Source organism: Amphiura filiformis, chromosome 6 (assembly GCF_039555335.1).
Source record: "Amphiura filiformis chromosome 6, Afil_fr2py, whole genome shotgun sequence".
In the NCBI taxonomy this organism is placed as follows: Eukaryota; Metazoa; Echinodermata; class Ophiuroidea; order Amphilepidida; family Amphiuridae; genus Amphiura; species Amphiura filiformis.
In genome coordinates, this window is record NC_092633.1 from 38,717,745 (window position 1) to 38,729,794 (window position 12,050).

The 12,050-nt window shown below is 38.2% G+C and overlaps 1 protein-coding gene across 1 annotated transcript in view; it reads right to left on the reverse strand.

Moving 5' to 3' along the window:
* Positions 1 to 5,701: 5,701 nt before the first annotated feature.
* Positions 5,702 to 12,050, reverse strand: part of LOC140155397 (uncharacterized) — a 127,627-nt gene continuing 121,278 nt past the window's right edge. Inside the window, exons 5-6 of the mRNA XM_072178227.1 lie at positions 8,531 to 10,159; positions 5,702 to 5,795 (exon numbers count right to left, since the gene is read on the reverse strand). Of these exons, the coding sequence (XP_072034328.1) occupies positions 8,569 to 10,159 (1,591 nt within the window). The 3' untranslated portion in view covers positions 5,702 to 5,795; positions 8,531 to 8,568. The remainder of the gene's footprint in view (positions 5,796 to 8,530; positions 10,160 to 12,050) is intronic.

Sequence of the window (12,050 nt, forward strand, 5' to 3'; positions counted from 1 at the left end):
CCATCACAGGATTAAAAACAAAATTACAACCCTGCTATCTTGAGGTGAAAATTTTTATGACCCACCTCCCCCTTGCCATGCTATGCCTGCCCCTACCCGAGGTTAAAATTGTAACCCCCCTATGTTGGTATAAAAATTACTTGTTGGTTCGCTTGAAAAGAGATCGTTCAAAAACACTTGTTAGGGGGGCCTGATGCAAAAAAAATTTCATCGCAAAATCCCCCCCCCCCCTTTGCAGACCTCATAAATTTCAGGCCCCCCCTTTTTGACATGAAAATTATGGGTAAACCCCCTAGAGAAGCATAAAAACTCTATTTTTCCAGTAAAATTTGTGGTCATTATTTTTGCCCCTCCCCTAGGAGGATCAAAATTTTCAGGGCACCCCTTTTGCATCAGCCCCCCACGAAAGTATTTGTGAACAGTCCCTAATGCACATCAATGCCTTTTCGCGGTTGCGCCGCGCCACAAGCTTGCCGACAAACATGCGTGTACGCTCTATGCGATTCATTTTACGTGCACAATTTGATAATGCGACCAACGAAATACGCAGCGTCATCACCGAACTTGTGAACCAAGAATAGTATGGGCATGCACAATGCTTGCCTGGCGATCGGAGTGTTATCAGCACCTCGGACTAACACAACCACAGCTGCATGCATAGCAGTGCTAGCCTATTCAGTCATGTCAGTACAAAAAAACCCTTGGGCATTTACTATGGAATATTGATAAATTTACCCAGTTGGAAAAATTTAATCTGCAATTTACAAAGATATTACGCCTTCTCATTAACCCATTAGCCTAAGCAATAAATATTTCACCCTGTTATTTTTAGGGCATGTGGGCTCATTGCATAATTTGCGAATTTCACTATACCGGAAGTCCTAAAATGGGCCCAAAGTCGGTCGAGAAATGGCTACTTTGCTTATCGTGACAAAACGCAACCCATATGAAATCAGAATTGACCGGCTCAGTAAAATATTGGCCGGCCTCTCAGACCAAGTGTATTCAAAGCTTCAGTACGTTAGTTATCAATGGGGCCACTCAAGAAAAATAAGTTTCCACAAAGTTCGTAAGATATTTCAATTTTAATATCGCCTTTTCGTACCAAAATACTGCATACTTCGTTTTAAAATCGTACTCCTTAATATCAGTAACTTCTTAATTTTTGAAAAATCAGGAAAAATCCATTTCTGGGCCGTTTTTTACGGGGTTTGAAGCATTGAACAATTGAGTTTACTCACCATCTCCGTAGCAAAACAGACTCCATCTTGATTCACGCTAAGCACTATGGGTAACTTATTTCCGAAACTGGTCGACTCGCAGATTTATGAATGAACTCGCAATCTTCGGTAATTTATGCTGACGTCATTTCGTGACAAGTCACGAGCTACTCGCGCTATGATTGGATGAAAAAGCCGACGTAGTAAATGATTTTATATACGGAAACATTACGCTGTGTACCGGAAACCGGGACCGGAAACGACGGGTTAACTACTATGACCTAACGAGGTGAATAGGAATCATGGCGCCTGCTCACCGAATCGATGACGTCGTCTGCTCCAGGATGCTTGCTGCTGGTTGGTAAATCACACACTGAATTGCCCGCTCTGTAATACATGTATCTTCATTTATTCGATATATTCACTAGTGAAGGCGCAAGATAAATCTTGTGAGCATTTTGATATCAATGTCCAGAATCAGTTTTATATCAACAATTGGCCTCAAAGAATAGGAACTTTGGAGGTAAAACATGCGCCTTGCTCGGAAAAAAGGACGTACATGGGTCAAATGTCAAATTTGCTAAGGCAGGGGCAAAACCTAAATAATGCTAAAATTATCATAAAATAGCCTCACATTGTTTGGTTTTGATACCATTTATTATAAAGAATAGTTTGCACTATCTTACTAGATATCTCCTTACATACGTAGCCTGGGGAAAGGGTATAACATATGATTACTTGAAAACTATACATCACTATACTTTCTCTGAATCGTTATGACCAAAAGGAATATTTGACTAAAATGCGCATTGAACCGTATTGATCTTGACCTATATTTAAATGCTACCTGGGATTGGTCCCAGATTGGGCTTGGGCCAAATATTGGGCCTATATTGGACCAATTTAGGCTGCCACTGTGATGGCAATATGAAGATTACCGATGGTAAGCCAAGATTGGCCCAATATGGGCAGCACAATAATGCCGATGCCAAGATTGGCGTTCGAAAACCAACGTTGGGCCAATATATGCATAAGGGCTTGACCCCTGTTGGAACCCAAAATGCGAAACTTTCACTTTTTTGATTATAACTGCAAAACCATTTGTCGATTTAAATTAAGACGGCCTAATAATTGTGGATACACATTCTATACACACCAAATTAATAGTTAGATAATACAATTAATAGAAATAATCAACGAAATTATAATACAAGGAAAATGATTGGTTAAAAGTGGAAGACGTAATATTTAAGAAAATAACACCCACATATAATACTTGATCATCAAAATCAAAGGAAACAGTAAAACTGGTTCATTAAATGAATATTAACATTAACACAACATAAGTTCCTAACACGAAGGTTAGGAAAAGGTATGAGACTAATGTAACTTAATTGAAAGATTGTTATCTTTTTACGCCATAGTGTTTACTTCGCAGCGAGCAGAATATTGGAGAACTATCCATTTACTACCACACGGAATAAAGTAATTATATCGAGGTAACTTGGTAGTAACTGGATAGTTCTCCGAGGTATGGCTTTCTGTGTTTGTGTTTACACGGTCTATTTCAAAACAATGTCACGTGATAGTGCTTTTGCATAGTTAAGCAGAATTAATACGTCATCGCTGAGCAACGAGCGTTTCTATCTAAGTGAGGGCTTTTCCTGCGTTGGGAAATCACGCTACCTCATTGGTCAAATACCAATCGCTCGATGCTCAGCGATGTAATTAAGCTTTAGACGGACGTAAACCCAAGGCGAAAGCAATCGCAACCTATTAAATATCTTCCCCTAATCAGTAATCGCAATCGTCTAAAAAATATAGTAAATCTAAGGCTAATCTAATGTTATGTAAGAACTTACGTCTATAATATAACATGCAATAAACTGTTAAAAAGGAGAAGATTATGAAAGTATATTAAATAAAAATTGAATATTATAAAAGTTAAAACTATATAGTATACATGTGAATACCATAATTGATATAAAATACAATGAATGGCTCGGTTCAATTGTCTGGTAATTGGCCCCATTATATAACAACAATTTGAATTCGGCATTCCATTGCCCACAAAAGGACCATCAATCACTGCTGAGTCTACAATAGAGAACCGTAAATCAAATTTCGGAATTGGAAGAAAGTGAGTTAAGTCTCCCTGTAACCAGCCGGCATCCGTCCTTTTTCTCGCACATCACCTTGTATATATTTTGCACCTGATTCTACCTGCAGCCATATTCGTCATAGCAGGTACGCACAACTGCAGTGTGAATATATTCAGTTCCTGAAGCACACACTTACCAAGAAGAAGAAGAAGAAGTTACGTTAAGTCTGGGGCCAAATTCTCGAAACGGTAAAACTGAATTTATACTCATTCGCATTTCAGACAAGCGATTCTCACGCATGCTCAGTGTTTACTACGGTTTTAGAGCGTCAAGTCGATCAATCGAGAAAATCGCTGAGGCAAAACGACGTCTCTTTGGCGAGTTGAAGAAATCTCAACTTTCGAGCGATATCGCTTGACACGTGAATGCATCAAACAATCATTTACAACCAACTGGCTCTATTATTTTGGTAATTAATTTATCTTTCTCGATTATTAACTTTCGGTGATGAATTAATTAAAACAATTAATTTTTGATAGTAATGGATGTTTTAAAAACGTATTTTGTGGCATTGTTGTCTGCAATCGCTATCGCCGTGATAAGTATAAAATATTAATGCAAAAGCGACGAGCGATGCATCGCAAAATTCGGCGGTTGCACATAACTTTCCAAAAGCGGTGCATCGCTTAACCCTAAGATATAATTCAAAAGCTTTTAAAACGAGCTGCATCAGCCTCCTTGTACTTGTTGCCATTGTATAAACCCATAAGAGTACGGTCTAGAGATGCGATTATTTACACTGAACATGGACTTGATCATGGACTTAACAGATCATGCTAACCTGCTGTATTCGCATCTGCCACGTAGCTTTGGTTTGGGTATACAATATAATTATGCACGGCTTCTAAGATAAAAGTTAGGATATTGTTACGAGAATTAGGTTTAGGATTTACAAAATCCGTTCCATAAACATAAAACTACTGTTATCAGTACAATACAAAAAGATTTAACGAAGTCAATATCTATAAATCGGTATAAACATTTCCTGAGGACTGAGGCATGTCACTAGTGTCTGGCGGTAAATTTGACTCCACGTTCTCTACAGATACTGGTGTAACAGGGTGAGACACAGTTGAAACATCATCGTCTTGGCTATGCGTTAGCAATTTGGTTTGATGAATTCGTCCTTTTACCGTCTTTTCATACATTTCCTGATACTTTTCATCATGTGAAGTAATTGTAGCTCTCTGTAATCCCTCTGTAGAGGATGTTATCCGCACTTTTTCATATATTTTCGGATCTTGTAGATTAATGTCATCAAATTCGAGATATTTCTTGTCTTTTGACATATCAATACCATGAGCAGTTTTCTTGTGACATTTTAAACTTCCATTGTGAGTGAAGGCGGCACTGCACATATCACACTGGAATGGTTTCTCCCTGTGTGGGTTCTCACGTGACCTGTAAGATTGCCTTGTTGTGTAAATCCTTTGCCGCAGAATTGACACGCATATGGCTTTGTAGTCACATGAATTATTTTGTGACGTTTCAAGCTCTGTGTTGTCTTGAATGAATTACCACACACTTCACATACGTGAGGGCGCTCTTTTGAATGGCACTTCATGTGCTCTGTTAACTTGGCTCGTAAATGGAACTTTTTGCCACATATTTTGCAGATATATCGATTGCCAGTTTTCTCTGCCTCGTGTTTTTTCAAGTGCATGTTCCAGGTACCGCGAACAGTAAACGTCTTCCCACAGAGGTCACACATCTTATTCACCACTTCTTTATGTTTAGCCCGATGACGTTCAATTTCAAATTTGTTGATAAGTTTATCGCATAGTTTACAGCGATACAGAATGGTGTAAAACGTAGTATCACCGTACTTTATACCTGCGTTTTCTTGCGATTCTGTATGCGTTTCATAATGGATTTTAAAATTATTGAGCACTGTTTACACTGATATAAAGTTCTTGTTGTTCGTCTGTGCATTGGTTCAGTATTCTTTGGCCACCTGATTTTACCACGACGAGATTTTTGTTCCGATGTATTTAGATCTTCGTTGTCTGTTCTTCTAACATGGCGAGCTTTTTGTTCGAATGTCTTTGGATTGTCTATTCTCCTGTTATGACAAGGTGTTATTTCCGATGTCATTGGACCTTCGTTGCATGATTCTCTGATGTGGCTAGGTTTTGGTTCCGATATCATTGGATTCTCGTTGTATGTTCCACTGTCGTGACTAGGTGTTGCTGCTGGTGTCTTTTGATCTTCGCTGTCTGTTCTTTTGATATGGCTATCTTTTGGTTCCGACATCTTGCGATCTACATTGTTTGTTCCCCTGTCACGACTAGGTGTCGTTCGATCTTTGTTGTCTTTTCTTCTGACATGAAAAGGTTTTGGTTCCGAGGTCTTTGGTTCTACACCGTCTGTTATAACACTGGGTTGAACCTCAACTGCTGCCGGATCTTCAGTTCTGTTTTCATAAAAAGACACCAAAGATACATTTAAGATGATATCGAATAGAGCAGTTATTTTAAAGACATGTTATACCGAGTACAAGATCAGAGTGGATCAGGTTGTCATTGACGTCTCGTTAGGGATGGTTTCAAACCAAACCGCCCGAGCCCTGGCGGGACCGACGTTTTAACCACATTCTAATGGAAACCAGACCAAATCGGCGGTTCGGCCACGAAGCATTCGGGTCGACGACGATTTGGTTTTGAAGCCTTCCCTGATGCTTGTTTAATAGTCCCGCAAACACATTTTGCAAGAAAGACACACCCATTTCGAATTTACTTTGGGTCGCAATACAAGGTGTCACAGTAACAACCAAACCACAATGGCGCCCACAGCATTAATCAGACTGTGATTTTAGTCCAGGATTAAGAAATGTAAGATTCGTATTTTGTCAACCGATACTAATGTTAGCCATCACATAGGATTTGTGTTGACCTTGCTAGTGAGAGCGTACAATTACATTTAGTTAAGGGATCTGGAATGAGCGTTTCCACAGTATTTTTGGTGGGACATGAGAGCAACATCAGACATATCGAATTGCATTCTGAAAACGAAGAATGTCTTTCTGATATCAAATAATTTTCATTTTTTGAAATTCACGATATAATACACATTTTATGACAAATTATTAAAATTTGATATTTTTCACATTTTTGATATATAACAGTCCTCGAAGTAAATTTTATAAATCTAATGATATATTCTTAAAGTGTATGTAGCTGGGAGGAAAAGCCGACGATCAATTGAAAATTTTGACCTTTCATATTGATAATATGGATTTTTTTTCCCAAAAGACCTTTTGCAGACGACAATTTTGGTTCGTGTTTTGGGAAAAAAACCATACCTTCAATACGAAAGGTCAACATTTTCAATTGATCGTCGGTTTTTCATCCCACCTACATACACTTTAAGTATAAATCATCAGATTTCTAAAGTTTACTTCGAGTACGGTTAAATATCAAAAATATCAATTTTTAATCATTTGCCATAAAATGTGTATTACCATGATTACATTGCGTATTTCAAAAAATCCAAATTATTTGATATCAGAAGGACATTTTCGTATTCAGAATGCAATTCGATATGTCTGATGTGCTCTAATGTCCCACAATAAATACTGTCCAAACGTTCATACCCCGCCCCTTAATCATATTATTCGATTTTAGCTTACTTTTACGCAAGACGAAACAAACATGGAATGTAGAAGTTATGGCATGCAATATTGTTGGCCTCAACTATACGTTGCTCTTTGGAAGCTCATTAAGTTATCAGCTACACTATTTAGTATAATAAAAAGAGCACTTTAGCACACAAAGTGCAGTATTTACAAACACAAACAAACAAACGAAAACATAAAACATGTACCAACACAAAAATTAACTAGGCAAAGCTTTAGCAGTCAGCAAAAGATCACAACAGCAATGTGGTTTAATACAATAAACAGAACATTATTGTTTTTAGAATGCCTAGTATTTACAAACAAACCAGGTGATTAAAAGGAAGTACCATTCATGCTTCACATATAATAAGCCACAACTGCAAAATTGAATTTCAATGTTTCTTATGTTGATCCCGATCGTGGATTCACTGCGTTAAACTGCAACGCAGTCGTCATGATAAGGTTACAGAAAAGATGTATTTCACGGTATTGTGGAGTTGACTATGTTGGTGAGAGTAATTTTATTCCACATGAATAACCATTGGACAAAGCAGTTGAAACTGCTCCTCATCTGTGGAAACAGTGGCGTAGCCGGGGGGCACCTTGCCGACGGAAGTTGTGATTTGTTGACCCAACAATTGTTTGCATGGTTTGATAAAGTGAAGAGCAAAAAAAAAAAAAAAAAAGAAAAGAAAGGATTATAGGCGGTACCAACATAAAAACACAAAATTTTTAATTTTTATGTAAAATTCAATTTCATTCACAATTTTTCATTATTTTTTTTTATAATTCCCCACTTTTCTTCTGTCACCCTGGGTAAAAAACAGTCTATTGTTAACCCATTTTTTTTTCACCAACGCCTTCCCGTCTACCGACGGCCTTACATGAACCGACGGCCATGACTGGCACCGGCCCCCTGCCCCCCCCCCCCCCTCCCTGGCTACGCCACTGTGTGGAAATATAGTCGTAGCTATGCTAATATCTATCATATAGCAACGCTAAAACCAAAGTGAGTTAACTATTTCCCCAGTGGCGTACCAATCCAGCACAAAACCGGGAGAAACATTAACCAAAATTTGTGATGCGCATTTTCTCTTTGGCCTGTTTTATGTCATCTTCAGAGCTACAGTACAAATATAAAAATATGCAATAATTTCCCCAAGGTCTAATTTGAGCTTTGAACTTACGCGGAATAAAGTTTTTTAAATAGATTATTTAAAAAAATTACATTCACGGTGGCGTCATGCTCAATATTAATATGAACATTGTATAATTCGTCTTGCTGACTTGCGTATCAGAATTGTTGCCGCACGGTAGAATTTCATTGCATCCTCAGGAGACAGAAATGAAATTTTATAGAACACCTTACATTATCACAAACTTAATCAATCGTTCATTCAATTCTTTAAATACGCACGAGTACATTGTTTTCATTCAATGGCCAAAGTTTCTGTTAATTTGTTAACCAAAATTCAAAATATAACAACAGTTATCCAAAAATCCAGAAATCCAAAATCCGTTACACAAATTACCTGTTATACGATACGAAATGTTTGAACGAAGCCAATACTTATAAATTGGTATAAATATTTCCTGCATTAACTGTTGCATGATTTCCAGTGTTCTGTGAACAGGTTGAGGACAAAGAATCACTAGGCTTTCTATCCAATGCAGAAGCAGCACTAGTTGTACATGTTGTAAGGGACATGCACTGAGCTATGTCACTAGTGTTTGGCGGTAAATTTGACTTCACGTTCTCTACAGATGCGGGTATGTAAGGGCGAGAGGCAATTGAAACATTGTCTTTTCCATGTTGCCTATGTGTTTGCAATGACGTCTTGGTTTGATGAATCTGTCCTTGTTCATTCTTTTCATCCTGAGAACTGATGGTAGATGTTCCTTCTGAGGATGATTTTATCCGCACTTTTTCATACATTTTCGGATCACGTAGATTAATCTCATCAAATTCGAGAAATTTCTTGTCTTTCGACATATCAATACCATGAGCAGTTTTCTTGTGACATTTTAAACTTCCATTGTGAGTGAAGGCGGCACTGCACATATCACACTGGAATGGTTTCTCTCCTGTGTGGGTTCTCACGTGGCCTTTGAGATTATACTTTTGATTAAATCCTTTGCCGCAGAATTGACACGCATATGGCTTAGTAGTCTCATGAACTCTATGGTGACGTCTTAAAGCATTTGCAATTTTGAATGATTTGCCGCACACTTCACATACGTGAGGGCGCTCTGTGGAGTGATATTTCATGTGGGATGTTAACGCGTTACGCAAATGGAAAATTTTGCCACATATTTTACAGGCCCATCGATTGCCAGTTTTCTCTGCCTCGTGCATATGCAAGTGCGTGTGCCAGGAACCGCGAACAGTAAATGTCTTCCCACAGAGATCACACACCTTATTCACAACTTCTGTATGTTTAGCACGATGACGTTCAATTTCAAATTCGTTGATAAGTTTACCGCATAGTTTACAACGATACAGAATGGTGTAAAGCGTAGTATCACCGCGCACTGGCTTTATACCTGCGCTTTCTTGCGATTCTGCATGTGTTTCATAATGGATTTTGAAATCGCCAAATGATTCGCATATTGTTGAACACTGTTTGCATTGATATAAGGTGATCGTTGTTCGTGTGTACGTCTTTTCACTACCCTTTGGCCATCTGATTTTGACACGACGAGGTTTTTGATCCGAAGTCAGATCTTCCTTTTCTATTCTCGTTTCATGACTACTTGTTGGCCCTGATGTCTTTGGATCCTCTTTGTCTGTTCCCCTACCATGACTAGGTGTTGGTCCTGATGACTTTAGATCTTCACTGTCTGTTCTCTTGTCATGACTAGGTAATGGTTCCGATGACGTTGGATCTTCGCTGCCTGTTCTCTTGTCATGACTAGGTAATGGTTCCGATGACTTTGGATCTTCGCTGTCTGTTCTCTTGTCATGACTAGGTAATGGTTCCGATGACTTTGGATCTTCGCTGCCTGTTCTCTTGTCATGACTAGGTAATGGTTCCGATGACTTTGGATCTTCGCTGTCTGTTCTCCTGCCATGACTAGGTATTGGTTTCAATGTCTTTGGTTCTTCGTTGTCTGTTCTTATAACAGTTGATTGTAGCTCTGCTGTCGCCAGATCTTCATTTCTGTTTTCATAAATAAAATTAAAAAACAAAAACAAAAACTGTCATGATGATATCGATTAGAGCAGGGATGCTGGCCGCAGTGATTTATTTTTGTCAATAACGTTTACCTAAAGTCGCCTCCGCGCCGATGCCCTCCTAAATGAAAACCAGTGACAACGCCATTGGGGAGGGGGATGCCCTGGAGTAGGAGTGGGATATTATAGGAGGGGATAAAGTTTGAGAGAAACTTGTTCATAATACCAATATTTCTTTAGACAGTTTGTGATACAGTTAATATGACACTTCCAAGTCAGGCATTCGTCAGTGTCATACAACTCCTAGAAATTATATATCTGTTACCCCATCTATTTCAGTATCATCGAATACTATTTTGTTTTTAATTTGCGGTGGTTGTTAATATCAAGATAAATCATTATAACTTCCTACTGTGGATCCGTTGGCCGAATAAAACTTCTGAATTGATTACATTACAACTCCAACAAAATCTAACAAAGCAAATCCACTGCTCATGCATGCATCCCACGTGATGGGTTGACGCAACCAACCTACGCACGATTTCATTGGCCAGGCCAGCGTTACACCCGTGGTTATCGGTCGGCGATGTACACCTAACAGGTGGTAACCTAAAATTCCACAATTAACCTTCGCAGCCAGGATCAGCGAGTTTCTTACGGGTTACAGCGAGACAATAAGCGGTAAGTTCTTTGTCCAGGGGAATTTCATTATTTCCACAAGAGTGTGTACTAAACCATCGCCAGGGTTCGCATATATAAACTTGTTGCAGCATTGACCGTTTGACCCAATCAGGGTGTTGGCCAGTATTCGAACAAGAAGAACAGTCTTATTATTCACTCTTTACTGTACCCTTATTTTACCATATTTGAACTATGGTATACTTATCTGGGGAAATACTTGTAAATCCTATTTAGACAAACTTGTCAAGCTTCAAAAGTGGGCAATAAAATTTCTAATAGTCATTACAGAAGTCATACTGCTGAAGGATAAATAATCATTAAGAAAAATATAACTTTGTGCGCTTTCGGGAAAAATACTGCTTTAAAAAAGGCTAAATATAGTGGCCATTTTGAATTTCAAATTGGCCGCCGAAGATACATTCGAAAAAATGGAACCAACTTTTATTCGTAGGGGTATTCAGAAGCTAAAAAGCCTTGGTTCCACTAATGTAGCAAATTTTGCACTGGGTTACGTAACACCATGTACTATGCACCCATTTCCAAATACAAAGTTTTAAAGGGCATATCTATTGCAAAAACTTCATTCGAAGAGAATAATTTTTACATTACAAGTTGACACTCGTTGCAATTTTTTTTATTCGTATTTCTCCTGCAAAAAAGACAAAATGTGTTGATAAAATGCTGGCTCGTACGGCCCTTCTCAGAGTTCGAAGCAAAATTGATTTCCAATGCAGCAGACTGATGAAGTACAATATATGAATAGTAGTATCCTCCGCAGCCAGTTTGATTACGCGTAACTAAACTGGCTGTGTGGGACGTTCACGAGCAGTACAAACACATAAGCTCTCAGAGAAATCTTTTGATGTTCATTGATGTATATAAAGCGCGACCTCCATCACGAGAAATTGGGAAGACACAAAACAGACTACTATGGTTTATAAATTTGTTTAAAATATTTTTTGTTTGTTTTATGTTTTTACTCTTATAGGGGAAGGCTATTTACATACCTCTTTGGCCTTACAGCCTTCTCCATAACATGTCTTGTTAATGTTGTAAAAAAAGTTACTGAATTTAATGTATTTTGTTAATTTAATATTGTCTGATTTTGATGTATGTAATTTTGTATTTATGATGAATGAATGAATGAATGAAAAACAGCAACAATATGTTTTAATTATTTTAATATAACATTGTTT